Below are 16926 nucleotides of genomic sequence, written 5' to 3'. Positions count from 1 at the left end.
GCATATGTTGACATGTACATCAAACTAAAGGTCTTGATGAACTAAAAAAAAAGCCGCAAACTGGACCTCAAATGGACAATCGAGTAAAAAATTACAGTTGTTCAAAGATTCATTGAATTTGCATTGCTATTATTTTAGTATTGCTATTATAGGCTACCATCTTAAAAGACAGAAGAAAATCCTTCACGTCAGTATTGGTCGATATGTACATCAAATTAAAGGTCTTTATTAGTAGAATACATTGCCACAAATCTGAGCTCAAAGGAACAACTGAGTAAAAAATGGCAGCCGTTTAAAGATTCAAAATGGCAGATTCAAAAATCTTGGAACGGCTGCCATTTTTGACTTGGTTGTCCAGTTGAGGTCCGGTTTGCGGAGTTGTATTCTACTAACAGAGACCATTAATTTGATGTACATGTCAACTTATGTTTACATTTAAGCATCTTTGCTTACTCCTCATGGACCGTCCTCCCCCATTGGAGGTGGAGAGTCAATGAACCCATAAAAAAGATATTCAGGTCTAACAAAGATGTGCAGAGTTTAAAAATTCTAACTTATACTATTTAAAAAAAAGTAGGGGGAAGGGACTTTAAACTCACCCTGTAGACTTGCAGACCAGCCTACGAATCCTCACAGTAGTCCACTTGAAACCACATATATATAGTATGTGGATGAAATAAATCCCTCAAGAAACCGAGACCTGCACCATTACAATACTCGTAATGGCTCCAAATTTGTCCTACCAGTTCACTGAACCACTCTCTGGGAGAAAAAAAACCTTCCTACGCCGGCTGCAAACTGAGGAACCATCTACCTGAATACCTGAGAGACCTAACTGGCAACAAGCCACACCAGGAGTTAAAAAAGTGGCTTATAGCACGACCCTTCTACTCACTAAAGGAATTTTACAAACATTTTGTAAATTAAAATGTACTTAATTAACTCATGACAATTGTAATTCTTGATGAATGCACAATAAAGAATATTGTATTTTATTCTAGAATAAGAATCCTTTTTAGTCATAAGACACAGAAGTGTAATAGATATTGTCAAAGCTTAAAAAAAAAAATAATAGGAGGTGTGGACATTACCACAGTCAATCTTATCTAGCATTTAAGTAAAACTTGCAGTAGATATACTCGTAGACATATATAGACATATTTTTTTTGCTTATAACATTCTTTACATGTTTTGGTACATACAGAATAGGTGCATTGTCAGAGCTAAATTATCAGAATATAAAAAATAAAATAGTACCTAATCAAGAAGATAATGTAAATTTAATTGAACTAGTGGCTTGTAGGGACATAAGTCCCTAAAATGCCCAATAATATAAAACAAACTATTCTAATATTTAAACAAACAAAGAAATATATTATCTATGTGTCAGAATAGATATCAATGTATATATGCCATATCTGTTGTGTAAAAAACAGTTTGTTGTTTGTCTTTGTTGATGTTATTTTCAATAAATCATTCGAATCACTACATAGATTTAACTCTGCTAAAGCAAGGCCACACTATAAAGGCAGCAAACATATAATTGGTTGTGAATAAATACTGGTTTATTAAGGTAGCTCGTTAATTATTTATTCAATGTGGTTATTTCTTGTTAAACACAAGTTTGAAAAGTTTCACAGTAAAATAATATATTTCCATATTCTATATAACGTACGGTAACTAAAAAGTCTTAATTATTATAGGTAACGTTATCCCTGGTTTTATATAGTACATTGCTGAACTTACTGGCAAATAAGTATAATCCAAATGTTAACATTGCGTACTGGCTTGATGATAAATCATGATCAGCTGTATGAAGTAAACAAAAATTAGCAGAAAATGGCTTCTAATGCTATTCTTATGGAGAACACTTTACGTTATATCTCGTTTTCTGGTAACTTTATGGAAATTCTGCTATTTTTCCCGAGTCCCTGGGGTCAAGACCTTTAATTTAAGACCCCTCCCACTTTTCTGCGACTTACCAGACGTCCAAAATTTTCTGGCAAAGATTTTGTCTTACAGAATTATATATAAGGATGATAAAACTATTTTTCTAAACTAAAAGGATATGGCGAGAATTTGTTATTGAATAAAAGGCTCTGGTCAAATCGCTCCCGACAAAGCATTTAAATAAGCATTTAAATCGGTCCCGGGTCCGGGTCTTACCATGAGTACTACGGTAATAGCTTATAGTGGTAGTTTGGAGATAAAAACCAACTTCATCCAGTTAAATAGTGTGTGTATGAGCATTATCTAAATCTGAAACCATGAAGAATTCATTCCGTTAAGCATGTGCCTGTGCGCGGGCCTTGGCCTCCAGCGGCCACTATGGACACCTCCGTTTAAATGCAAGTGCCATTCCTGGCGCCGAAAATCTGAATTGGCAAGCACTCTGGACGTACCACCTTTATTTTTAGTTTAAAATACATTGATATTTTTCCCCCCAACATGTGGTTTGGATTAACTGGAGATTCCGATTAGAGGGCCTCTGGTGTGAATAGAATCAGGGCCGGATTTCCCAATAGGCCCGGGCCTATGGGCGCAAGCTCACAGAGGGCGCACGGCCGAGAGGAAAAATATTTTTTAATATCTAAAAATAAAATAAATAGCCATAGCTTAACATATTTTGCGAGTTGATAAAAAAGAACTCTTGCCAATAAAGCATTATAATTATATAACTGTTACAACATTACGCATCAATTTCGTTACAATTGGTAACGAACATTGGTTATACAGGAGTAGGCTGTAGGGATGTTGTCAAGCGCCCGAGCGGTACGGGTCGTATTGCCACTGTTATCTTTGCACTGCCACTATGCTGACTCGGCGCTACTGATCGGAGTGATTAGGGGCGCATGCGTACTAGACACCATTACCGTTTACCACCCTCACCTCACAGAAAAAAATCATTAACTAATCTTTTGATCAGTTTACCTGCAGGGTTAAGTTAAAATATATAATACGTTTTGTTGAATACCTATTAAAAATACGATAAGTTTATCTTTAAAATTCAATAACAAAAAAATATTTATCTGAGTTTGTAACAGGTTTTAGAAAAATTAAATCCCCTCCAAAGAAACCATTAATGGTGTCATTTTCTCCTCAGCTTAGACCTGAAGGCGGGACTATTGCTTTGTTTTGCTTTGCAAATGAGTGAAAATTTAAAAACGTACGTTTTCATGTCCCTGGCCTTTTACTTCGTAGATACTGGATTTGTAGTTTATTATTATGTGTTTTAATATTTTTTGGGATGGGGGCAACATGTTACACACATTTATTTGGTTTTAAATAGGTTCTAGGTTTTTTTTCGTATTTTTAAAGTCTCGAAATTCACGACCATGACGTGTCCCTAGGGTACATTTTCCAACTTTCACGCTGTTTTTAGACTAATTATTCATGCCGAAATATATAAAGACATATTTTTATAACATCAATGGTTATTAAACTTACAAAAAAGGAGCATATTATAATTTTATTGTCATTACAAACTGACTACCATGACAAAATAAGTCTGTCCCTCGATTTGGCGTCACGACCATTTGGGGAAAATTTTCAACTTTGGAGCACGACAGTGGCAAGCCTGGTGTCGATGGAGTCAGTTGGTTTTAGAGACTAGTTCGGGGTGTACGTCAGGATTGTAGTGCCGGTCGTTTCGAGTTGAAAGGAGGAATTACAAGATTGATAAAGGAAAGATTGTGTTTTTTGTAATTTTGGTGTGTCCATGACCGTACGTAGTCATTCGATGAAGTAGACATGGTGTTAATTTTTGTTTATAAGATATTTCAATTGCTAGATTAACCTAGAAGTCCACTTTGTATCCTCGAACATGAGGTGCAGGGCTACCACCAGAACAGAGCCAAATAACACGTAATTTCACGACCAAAGTTTCACGACCATCACGGGTTTTTTCACGACCAATCCAGCCTTATGGATTATAGTGTGTTTGGTCGTGACAATAACTTTAATATAATTGTAAATTGAACAGTTTAGTTCAATTGAAAAACATATTTTTATTATAACTAACAGGATAATTGAAGGATTGTTTAGAAAGATTTAGATTATTCCAAAATTTCAAAAATTAAAATATTGTCATATTTTAATGTTTTATACACAAAAGAAGCACACCTCTATACAAACGTAACGATTTTTCGGGTCTCAGGTAAGTTTATTCGGAGTTATACAAACTTAAAAAGATTTTATTGGCTTTTTTTCAATTTTTTTAGTTTTTTATTTTTTTCTAGAAAGACCAAATATACCAAAAGCTCAGTGACCTTTTTATTGTATAATGGTCATAAAAGTAAATTAGTTTATAGCAAAACATAGTTAGATATTGCGTTACCATGGACATTTTATGAAACTTCAAAGGTTAATGAAATAAAAAACATAATAAAAGTTTTGAAAAAAGGGGAAAAAAATTTGCAAAGTGCTTTTCCTGAAAATGTACGTTTTTAAATTTTCACTGAAATATAACCTGGATGCAGTACTACCATAGATTAACCATAAACTCAAGTCGACTTTTTATCACATTGTTAATTCTAAATATAGTTTTTAATGTGTAGTTCATATATGTTGGTGACACTGGAAGTTACTTTTCACGTAATTTTGTTTCTATTATTTTTTTGATAGTTCTATGTTGTGTGTTTTAATTTCTTGTAATATAACCTGGGAACGACCTATTGTTTATGATTACATCATTTTATTTTTGACAAACAAGCATTAAATAGCTGAAATAATAAGAATTGTTTTCAGCTAATCCCTAAGGATCGCAAATCTACTAAAGGAGTATGTTTAATCTATAGTATCACGTACTGTTATGGAGTTCATGTTTTGGGGCCTGAAATCGGAATCAATGGATATGCTTTTTTGCAGGAATGCTCTGTGGGTTGGATTGTTTTGTTTCAGTCCCACAAGCGTGAGCATTTGCCAAAAGCCTAAAATTGATAAAAGTGTTTAAGACGGCATTTTGTTAAGGCTAACCAAGACAATTCTTCAAAAAACTTGCAATTATAAAATTCCGACAAGGAGTGGTGTTCAAGCAATTAACATAGGCCTAGAGGCATGATATAGTTTTTAATAAAGGTTTGTAGGAAAGAAACTGTTACCAGACTAGGGGGCGGAAAAATTATTTGGGCCTAGGGGCGCGAAAATGCTAAATCCGGCCCTGAATAGAATTGCTGCTGAAATTGAATATTACTTCACTATGTTTCCTTTTTTTGAATAAATTCCAGACTTATTAGCTTAAATCGTTGTTTAAAAACTTTTCATACCAGGATAACAGCAACATCATGACTGTCCCCTGCTATTTCGGCAATGTAATATATAACAATTTCTCATGATCATTGCAACATGATGATCCCCTTTGATTGTGGCGACAGCTTGATTATTTTTACGATTGCAATAAATATGCGAGATTTCTATTCTCAAAAAAATTCTCTAAATGATTTAAATCCCAGCCAAAAAAAAAGAATTGGAACAGAAATGTCCTGAAGAATAGCCTCGTTCTCGCATGGTTCATCAACTTTCCTTGTGACCATGATCAGTGTCTTGTATTATTGATACATGTCATGAGAACAGCTGTGGTGCGTCAAGGCCCGATCCGGTCCCGCTCAAAATCGGTAAACTAATAAAACATTAGGACTGGTTCACCTGGGGTTCTGGTTCTCACCAGTCTTTGAGCCGAGTGCTGAGAGTGTATTTGATAAGTTGTGTTTTTAATGTGTACAAGAATAAAATGGGGTGGAATAATAAAGTTGAGAAGGAGTTTATGGATGTGATGGAGTATATGGAGTTTTTAATATAAATCAAACAGGAAGCTATAATTTGTAATCCACAACACAAAGATCATAAAGACAGGATCAAAGTGTACAATGCGTGGAAACAAATTCAATTGGGTTTCAGCATTGAAACTTCCCTTGTAGTACGTGTATCATAATCTGTGTTGCTTTTGCACTTACATTACTAACAATAAAAACGCCTCAATGGCTCAACTTTTTTCTCCAAACTTGTCAATGGCTTTTGAAATCTACAAGCCAACACACATCGTGAGAACAGTAAGGTTTGTGAATTCTCTGACGACTCAAAATCCGTTGACTGATCAAGGTTAGCGGACTCCACCTGCCTAAAGTTGAGAGAACGAGGGTTTAGATAGGTGGCTAACCCCTCAAGCTTAGAGTTTAGCTTAGAGTGTCTGAAAGAGTTAAATCCAGTTCTATCATTGGACATACCTAGCACTCTGATAAGTTGCCGAGGGTGTTGATCCAATGGCAGCGTTTCCCACTCCCACGGCAAGTCCCTCGGGTATGTTGTGGACTGTGATGGCTACAATGAGCAGCAACAGTCTCTTCCACTGTGTGCGGGGGTCTGTGGTGGGGGCTGTACATGGTGGGGGTGACGCAGGAGCTGTGTACGGGGCCCTGCGTCGGGTCCCAGAGAACGGGTCCTCATAGAAACCTGCAAAAAGGTATTGTATTATTGCTTGCTAGTACACAACATTCTTTGAATGAACAAATAACTGATTTTTACTGTTAAAGTACATTATTCCCTTAACTAAAGTAAGTTATAACTTTCAAATAAGTTATTCGACTTGAGAATAACACTTTTAAAAACCATCGTAATGGGTAAAAATACTATACACTTCTTGTAGCTTAAACAGGTGCATAAAACATAAACTGAATCTAAATCTTTAAGATAAATGATTCAATCCTGTATGGTATTCTTTTACACAATCATAAGACACTGAAATATAAAATATTTTATGATCATAAAAGGTTAGAGCTCACCAAAAGAAAACCACCTTGAGAACATCCTGTCAGTAATTATTGTTTCTTGCCCATGCTAAACCTAAATATGAAAATACTGCTGATATCTATTTCAAATAGGCCTGGTTTTTCTGTTACTAAAACAAGATTTACCCTCCACTGTTGTTGTGTCTATTGGTCTCTCATCATCATTGGGGTATGACTGATAACCATCCATCTTCTTGTTGTATCCATTGGTTCCGTAAGCTGTAACATAGCAAAAATGTGTAAGCCTTATTAATTTTCTTTGCCTCCAGAATTGCTGGATTATAAGTAAACAAGCATGTGTACTATCTGAAAGCAATTTACAGAAGTTAGGAATGTAACAAAGAGGGAATGGAGTAGGGTTCAGGCAGGGAAAATGAAGTTTGTAAGAGGTATTAAATGGAAAACAAGATTGGATGTAAATGAAGAGTTGAGAAGAGGAATAGTTGAAGAAAGTTTGAGAGAACGAGTAGAGAAATCTATATTGAGATGGTTTGGCCACTTAAGAATGGAAAATTATAGAATCCCCAGAAAATAGAGCGAGCTCCACATGAACAGAAGAGGACCAAGAGAAAGACCTACAAGAAGGTGGATTGACGAGGTGTGGAAGCAAGAGGAGTGCAATGGCCGTATGTGGAGAAAGAGGAATTGTAGAGGGACATAAGAAGATGGAGAGACCTAGTGAATACCCAGACCCGGAGAGGATATCTTTGTATGTACTGCTATCAGTCCAAGCAACTCCTTTATCGGTACATTGACAGTGTATACATTTTGCGTTGTATAAACCCATCATCAGGTCTACAGAAACATCCTCTTTGCACATTCGACATTTTTGAATAAACCACACATACATAAAAAATTATATTATAAAATTGAACTTTTTAAAACACGTGTAAACTTTATGTTACTAAGCTGGCTAGCGATAATATTCCTAAAATTTACATGGTTTTTACAAAAGTTTGATTTTAAATTAAAAGTTTTTTTTGTATGTGTGGTCTATTCAAAAATGGTGAATCTGCAAAAAGGATGTTTCATGTTTCTGTAGACCTGAGATGATGGTGGCTTTATGCAACCTGAAATGTATACATTGTCAATGCATCAGAAAAGGAATTGCTCGGGACTGAATAAGGTACGTAACCTTGATTACTCATAAACCTTAAGTTAATAATATAACAATAAGCCTGCACCACCCTCTGAAAATTTTATGTGAATCCCTCATGAATCTACAAAAACTCTAATGTTAAACAAATTAGAATTAACATAATAGCTGCATGAAGATTATTTCTCGCCCAATTTGATTACAGTGTCACAACTCAAAGAGACTGTCAACCTACCTACTTGAAGGAGTTGACAAACTAGCAATAAGAAAGGGTATTTTTGTCTCCCAACTAATTTTTTTTTACTTCTTTACCCTTGTGAGATTAGAAAACATTTTCCACAATTCAAATCAGCTTTAAAGTGGTTAATTTTATTAGTACACATACCAGATGCAGTATATTATGTTATCGCCCATGTTATTAATTGAGGGCTATTCAGAAAGTAAGGAACATTTCCGTCTGGCGTCTAAATGCACAAGCTGGTCGCACACTTTCAAGAACAGGTGTGTTTACCTCTTCAATGAATTTCATGCCGTAACAGCGGAAGTATCATTGATCTGCCTGTTGTTGCAATATTTAAGTTTAAAATAAGTGCTGCAAGTGAAAATTCCCCCCCCCCCCCCAGTATGGATTAAGTTCTTTGTTGACAATTGACTTAAAACCTACAGAAATTAATTAAAAAGGGTGTGAAGCGTACTGACAGTGTAGTAAATAGAGATAAAGTTCTGCCCGGAATTGGTGCATTCAGTTTCTAAATGGCCGAACCTAAGTTAAGTTGGATGTTCCAAATATTTTTTTGCATGACAATGCCCGACCTCACATAGCACAACGATCTCCTTTAATCATTCAAATGGGAGATTTTCCTTATCCTTCCACCCTACAGTCCAGACCTTTGAATACTTGGTTAGCAGAAACCTCTGTGCTAAGGTTATTTTTTATTCCGGGTGAGGGTCTAATGTAAACTATCCTCTATAATACTTTTAATACTATTTCTTTGAAATGGTGACCATACAAGGTAGGTATTTTAAGCCAAGTATGAATGGAGATGAGTGTAGGATGAGTGGCGCGATCTTGTAGTCTTGTTACTAAGGCCAACATATTCCTCAGACACAGCTGTTAATTAATAGCCCATACAGCTAATGGCAACTAAGGGACCTACAGTTTATAATGGAATCTGAACCACATTTTTGCCTTGGTATTAACAAATTGGTCTAATTATCAGGATAGCACTGCGCATAGTTGTAGTGCTCACTAGTCCGGACGTTAATCCACATCAGGGAGTATTGCATCCACAGTACATGCCTATAAAAATTCACAATTCGTGACCTCCCAGTATTTGGATTAGAGGACGATGCCACTATATATTGAACCTGTTAGATTAAAAATAATGCAATCAATCCCATTTATGAAATGAAACGGAATCCTTTTATTTTTAAGGATGCATGAACTAGTAGGACACGACAGAAACAATCACGATAGTAAAATATTTTCAAAATCAAATGTTTTCATTTAGTGAACAGATTATTTTCACTGATGATTTCTAAGTGTTTGTTATCTCATGTTAATGTGTAGAAGTTGTGATAACTAGTGTAGTATTACTATCACATTATTATAGGCCTACATTAGCAACAGATAATGTTTGTTTGAAAACAAAAATATCTTTAGGCCCTACCTTGTAAATATATTACCTTGTTAAGAACATTGTTTTGTAAATTTGTTTTTATTTATTTTCTGAGTGACAAGAAATAGAAAATTGTATTATTTTACTTGCTTTGTTTTTGCAGAATTATTGTTTTTGTTTTTTTCCAGTATACTTTGTGACAATGTGTGGCATCTTCAGGGAGATTGGGGCACAATCAGTGTAAATAGTATAATGAAAAAAGAACATTCGACAATCTTCCTAAAGATGCCACACAACGTGGCAAAATATACTGAAAAAAAACATGAATCCTGCAAGAACAAAGGCTACAAAAAAAAACAAGGTAAATATTTCAACCTTGTGTTAATCCTATGATAAATCAATGCCAGTACACTATCTATTCTGTATTAACTTAAGGCAAATTTCTTTTCAATATTTCATTTGTTAAGTTTGTATTAAATGGTGACAGTCTTCATTTTTTCAATGTATTAGCCCTCTTTCATATTATTGGTTTTTTATACCGTACTAGCTGTACCGTTGGCTTTGCCCCGTTTAACTTCATAAGTGAGCTTGTTCGCATGGCTCAATCACGTCCTAAATAAGGTACTAAATTTATAAAAACAACAGGCATATTTTTCCTCTAAAAGGAGAAATAGACCATAATAAGTCACAGCCTTTCATCTTAAAAACTAGTAGTAAGTTATAGAATAAAAATAAATATAAAGGCATTTACTTGTTTCTCAATGATTCAATTATCAAAGACAGCAATTCGAACAATAATTGAGGTCAGTCAGTAGTGTCTAGTAACAGCTGACTGGCTCTAGACACCTTGCAATATAATTGAGGTTGCATCATAGGCCACGCTCTGGGTTATGTCAAGTGTGCACTATGAGAAAAGTATACATTTTGACTATTGATTCCATGAATAAGACATAAGACATTTATTCATCATTTTTACATGTGTAATGCATAGACAGGTCAAATTGTTGGTAAATACATCTCGTATTCAGTCTTGGGTAAATAAATGTATAAATATATAAATAACAAGGAATTCAGTTAATACAGGCAATATAATAGAAAAGTTAAATTTGAAATTGAGCAACGAGCAAATAAATACAAAAGGTACAGACCATGGCGAGAGATTTAAAATTTGACAGTAATAAATTAATACTGAATTAATGAATTGAAACCCCTTTTCTCATCCCTAGTGTAGTTAACAAATCAGGTGGGAGTTCAAGTTAATGAAAATAGGCAAAAAAACAAACTTATATTCATTACAGGAGGAATCTTGTGTATTGCATACTGGTAAATGCTGAATGACAATTACGATTTTTGATTAGACAATGTATAAAGAAATGAATAAGTTGATTAGGGAACATCTGTGTGTATTGTTGACATTAGTACACAGCCATGTGTTCTGACTCATGTGTGCTCGCAAATAAATCAACTTTCAGTTCGAACTATACATTCAACTTCTCAGATTTCATTATCATATCATGTTATTTTAGCCTAGGACTTTAGCTAAAAATTATAATTTACTACGTAATCATATTAAACAACCGTACGCCTATATCCCTAATTTGAAAATGGGTAGGCTTACTTAATGACAAACAAAATAATTATAAAATATTAAATTCATATTTTAGATACAAAGTATTTTGTTAGCTTACAATATACTCGTATCTAGCTAAACTTTATGTTTCCTGAGGAATGCCACATCCTCAGGTTTATCCTCTTCCATGATTCGTCATACAATTCAAAATTGGATACAAAACACACATTGAGAAAGAGACGTAAAAAAAGACTATAACTTGTACACGCACCACGACATTGATAAAATCAATGTTCAGTCTTTTCATAAAAAATTTGTCTATGTCAACGTTTTTTGTGTCCAATTGTAAATTTTATGAAAAAAGGTAAAATAGGATAAACCTGAAAGTGTGGCAGTCGCCACGACACATTTAGTTTAGCCAGACATTGAAGAGTATTGTTAAACAATAAAAGGTTATGGAGAAAATGAAAAAAAAAAAACTTATGGATGAAAAGTAAATTGTAGTTTTATATTTTGATCAAACTTGGCAAATCCATTAATTTTAAACTATGGTAATAATGAAAGTAGATCTACAATACAAAGAACTTTACCAAGATACTTGAACTTTTAAAGCCCTTTTCCTATGACAGGAGATGGCACATTGGTGACATACGTCTTTTGCTTTTTTGCATATACTCGATAAAAATGTTATAAATCAACACAACATTTCTTTAGGTAATGTAGTGAGTTACAAGGATGCCAAAAATTATAATATAACTCAATTTTGCTAAAAATGCCACTTAAGTCCCTATACATTGAGACTCGATAGCTAAGCTAACGTACCAAGCATTACGCCAGCAGACTGTAGGCCATAAGCTGTTATCAACACATCACTCGCATAAACAAACAGACTGCCCAGGAAGAAACCGATGGCGGCAGGCAGGAAGGCAAAATCTCCGTATTGTTTAGAGTCCTCAGCCATCTCTATCGCAGGGGCTAACAACGACCAGTACGATGCAGCCATCATGACACCTCCAGCAAACCCTAAACTGGCGTCTAGAAGCACTCTCTGAAACAGGCAGAATGTATGTTTAAGGAGTTGGATTCTAAGCAAACCCTAGTGCAAACCTCAGTTTGGTTCCATGCTAATGTTTAGTCTCTTGAAACAAAAACACATCTGAATAAGAACTGTTTGAAAAAGGTCTACTTAGCCTCTTTTTTAAGGTGTCAAAAATCTGACTCTGGGGGTGGAGCTGCAGAAATCAATGATGTCTTGCTGATACAAAAGAGAGCAGTAAGAATACTAGCCAATGCTAATATTAATGCTCCTTGCATTATCTCTCTTTGTAAATGCGGGAATCGTGACTGTATGTAGTCTGTCCATGGTTTCTTATTAGCTCTGCATATAAAAAAAATATATTTTTAGCCACGTTGTGACGGTGCAATTTCTTCCTGGGACAAAATTGTACTGTCGGCCTCGGATAGCTAATCTAGGCTAATTGAGTATCTTCAGGGTTAGTGGTAATAATAATAGTATTTGGTTTTTTTTAAATATGGGCTCAGATATAGTCGTTAAAGTAAATGACACATTCATCAGAATAAAGATAGCCTATAATTTAGGCCTAATTGATTTAAGTTTTATTCATGAAATGCATAAAAAACGGGAAAAGTTAGGTCTAAAAATACAAAATGATAAACGTCTTTGTAAATTTAGGCTATTAAATTACATAATATATTAAGTTATTATGACATGTCATTTGATTTACTATAAGATAGCGAATTTCCCTATATAGGGAAAGCTATTACTGTATGTCACACGGTAAGACCTAGGCCATTTCGATGTCTTCAGAGGCCAAAAACACCACTCGTTCAAATTTTTATATACCAGGCCTATATATATATGTGCCCGTGAACGCGATAACTTGAGTAATTTTTGTCAGATTTTAATTAAATTTGGTTTAAAGGAGTAAGGCGGGGTAAACTTAAAGGAGTTCGCGAACCAGCATGATAGGACCATGGAAAAGGGCATTTTATTTTTGTTATCAGGGGATTTTATTTTGAAAATATTGGTTCTTCTCATTTTTGACCCTCAAAACATTAAGTTATCTAATTTCTCTATATAAACCTTATTAAAAAGCTTGAAACTAAGTAGACCTTTAAGTTAATTATTTAGTAAGTTTTATATAAAAGTGTTTTTAAGTACGGTTAAGGGATTGGTAACGGAGAAAATTAAAAAAATTTTAATTTAAAATTCCCATGTTAACTTAAGTTAAGTTAGGTACTTATTCTCATAGAGAATATTGTGGGTAAACTTCCGTATCTGTTGTCAAAAACAACTGAAGGAAAATATCAATTTAAGTTATTGATTGTTTCATTCGATATATCGTTTGGTTAAGTTAGTTAGTTTAACTTAACCTAACCAACCAAACAATAAATCGAATAATCAATAATATCGATCGATATTTTCATTCGGTTGGTTTGACAACAGATACGGAAGTCTACCCAATATTGTTAAATGTTGTAGTTTGCTTGGTAATGGAAATAAGTTATGTTGATCAAACTTAGCAATTTATTTTATTTTATTCCAAGCTAGGCCATTCAAATCAAATCAAAGCTTTATTTTCCAATAGACATTACAAATGCATGTGGAATGGTCAATGAAGGTATTATGTTGGGAAACATTTGTCAAGGAAGAGTACAATAGATGTAGAGTACAAGGTCAAATCAAAATATACAAAGATAATATAAAATACATGCAGATGAGGATAACTATAAGAGAAAAAAAGTACAATCATTACTCAATATTTAATGGTTTAGGAAATTCTAAAAAATCGTTAAGTTTGTAGAACGGATTCTTAACTAGCCACATATGAATTTTAGCTTTAAAAACTTTGTAAGGAAGTGATAGCAATTTGTTGGGCAATTTAGACATTTTAGGCCCAGAATTTTATGACTTTTCTTTGTTTTGCTCAGTCTAACATGGGGTATATCAAATTGATGTCTGTTTCTAGTTTGAAAATCACTCCTTATGGCATGTGAGTCCATTTCCTTAAAACTAGTTAACATGATATTAAATATATATAAATTAATCACAGTTAAAATATTAAATTCAATAAAAATGGGGCGACAATGTTCCTCAGGATCAACCCTAGCCATTATGCGCAGGACCTTTTTTTGTAATATTAAGACATCGGAGACATGAGAACTATTACCCCAAAAAATGATACCATAGTTCAAGGCAGACTGAAATAAAGCAAAGTAAACTGATCTTAAATAACTAATAGGAACTAAATCATTAAGCTTACGAAAAAGGCAAATCATTCTACTTAACCTAGTACAGAGTTGCGTTATATGATCAGACCAAGTCAGTTGTTTGTCAATATGGACACCTAGAAACTTTACCACATTGGACAGTTCAGCTTCAAGTGGGCCTATATCATGTAGAGGTCTAAGGCAAAATATGACTGATTGTGTTTTGTCTTTATTCAAAAGAAAACTATTAGCTGAAAACCACTCAGCAGCAGTATTGACTAATATTTTACAAAAAAAAACACTTTATTAGTTTCCTTGTAGCAGCAAACCTTGGTACGGTACTAGTTAAAACCAAATGTTGTTTAAATAGATTTAATTGAAAATCTATTCAGACAAATTCGCTTACCTTAGTCTGCAGGTTTGCTAATTTTGCTGCGATGGGGGTGTTTAAAAATGTTAACTTGTTTGTTATTATCATACTGAACTAAACTAAGTTAACTTAACCAAACCACCACAGCTCAGCACAGTGTGAAAAATGTCTAGGCCTACTTGAAAGACATAAGCTTAGGCCTAAGTTAACAAGTTAACTTACTTAAATCGTGTGAAAACTAAATCTGATAGGATACCGGTACCGATAATCTTATATTGTAGGTTTCCGCAGGACTGTACCTATTCCCAGGTATTTGTAAAAAAAAATTAGCCTACTTGTAGGCCTAAAGCATGTGAGTTAATAACTTATGTACATTTTAAGAGTCAACAATCTTTGGTATCTAGTCAGAGTTCTTAAGTTCTTTAATGTTTAGTTTTAAGGGTGCGCTCTATCTCAGCTCGGATTTCTCAGTAAGAAGTTGCCGAACGCCGATGCCCCTATACCATTGCATTGAACAGCGCTTGCAAGCCTTTCGAGTCTGCGAGATTATAATTTTTAGAAAAATACAAACGGGAAAAGTGAAATAGATTCTTAAAAACAAGAACCTGCCTAGAAGAACTAAAAAAAGTTGAAGGATACATTATCTATGTAACTTAGATATCCTTCAACTTTTTAGTAAACTAACGGCAGGTTCTTGTTTTTAAGAATCTATTTTGCCTTTCCCGTTTGTATTTTTCTAAAAATTATTTGTATGCGTTAAAACTTATGATAAAAAACACGTATTTTAACATTTTTACCAACCTTTGAGCCAAACATTTTTTAAATTATCAAAATGTTAAAAAACGGCAAAACTACAATAATACTTAACAAAAAATATGACACCAAGATCTTTATTTAAATCGGTTCACAATTGGGACTACAATCAGTAAGAACTAGATACCCTTTGCATTCCCGCGCGCCAGTCGGGTAGAGCGCACCCTTAAGAGTATTACAAATCACCTGAAGCAGATCCTTTATTCAAAATTTAAATGGAATTGGTACAGAGAAATTTAAAGTAGGCTAAAATACACTGTTCAAAACTCAAATGCCTACTTACTTGAGTTCCGCTGATGAAAACAACACAACCGGCTCCTGCTGCTGTCATACCCCATGTAAATAATGTACCCAGAAGAGTCTGGAAAATTGGACTATCGCTTTCAATCATAATTCGGTCGAGAATTAAAAACCTTGTCAATAAATAAAAAGTAATCCTTGGTTTACCAAATTAAATATCAAATACAAAAATTAATTCAGCGGTTACCAGTCATTGCAAAAATTATCAATTTGCCACCACACACAACACATAACACACTGCAGCTGCAGCAGAAAACAAACCAAACACAACAGAAGAATACAGCTTGTGGCTTAGCTTGACATTGACAAGACAACTCGAATCTCGAATCTGAATCCTGGATAGGATAGAATGAAATGAATACTGTAGAGAATGAATGCTCAATGCTTAATTGCTGAATCCGTACCGAAACCAATCCGCAACACAACTCAGCTGAACACAGGAACGGAGTCGGAGCGAGAACACAATAATGTAAAATGCTCCCTCTTCCCACCGCACCGACCGCGAAATTATCCACGGCCGCCTTTAACTCCAGGCCGCGGCCTTCGAAGTGGCAACGTCGCAAGTGGTGTTGTAACAGCTGTTTTGTTTGGAAGCAGCTAATAGCATAGATAAAACATACTGGTTAGTCTATGCTAATAGTATTTGTGTATTTACGAAAGAGTACCTGGGGACCGAGCTTTGCTCGGGTAAAATCATTAGTTTATTCGATTTTCAATTCTGTATGTTTTATTTTCAATATTTTAATAAATTTATGTTCACAAATTTAAATTGAAATCTATTAAGTACGAATTAACGAGCTTATGTCACCTGTCTGTCATGTTATCTGATGGGACGTCTGTCTAAACAACACCACTTGTGACGTTGCCAATTCTACCTGGGCACGGCTGTAGTTAAAGGTGGCCGTGAATTATCACAGCTAAAACATGTTATGGATAAAACACGTTTTATCTATGGCTCCTTTCCTTCTACCATGGGCTCCACTAGTATTCTTGCAAATACTATTTACTATGTGGTGGTCCAGCGTAAGGCAAAATTAATTGCAAAAGACTCAGGGAAAGTCTTTAATTACGTGGCACCGGCTCAGAGGACTACCATCCAGCTGATGGTACTCCTCAGCCTGTGAACCTATAAGAACAATAGTTTC

At 34.6% G+C, this 16926-nt stretch overlaps 1 protein-coding gene across 1 annotated transcript in view; it reads right to left on the bottom strand.

Moving 5' to 3' along the window:
- LOC129003102 (zinc transporter ZIP11-like) overlaps positions 1–16045 on the bottom strand; it is a 74376-nt gene extending 58331 nt beyond the window's left edge. The window contains exons 1-4 of the mRNA XM_054431339.1: positions 15765–16045; positions 11890–12115; positions 6909–7001; positions 6222–6447 (exon numbers count right to left, since the gene is read on the bottom strand). Of these exons, the coding sequence (XP_054287314.1) occupies positions 6222–6447; positions 6909–7001; positions 11890–12115; positions 15765–15872 (653 nt within the window). The 5' untranslated portion in view covers positions 15873–16045. The remainder of the gene's footprint in view (positions 1–6221; positions 6448–6908; positions 7002–11889; positions 12116–15764) is intronic.
- Positions 16046–16926: the final 881 nt, after the last annotated feature.

This window comes from Macrosteles quadrilineatus, unplaced genomic scaffold (genome assembly GCF_028750875.1).
Source record: "Macrosteles quadrilineatus isolate MER2022 unplaced genomic scaffold, UCM_ALF_1.0 Scaffold_9__3_contigs__length_116548681, whole genome shotgun sequence".
In the NCBI taxonomy this organism is placed as follows: Eukaryota; Metazoa; Arthropoda; class Insecta; order Hemiptera; family Cicadellidae; genus Macrosteles; species Macrosteles quadrilineatus.
Note: the sequence above shows the minus strand (reverse complement) of the source record. Positions and strands in the feature narration are given on the sequence as shown.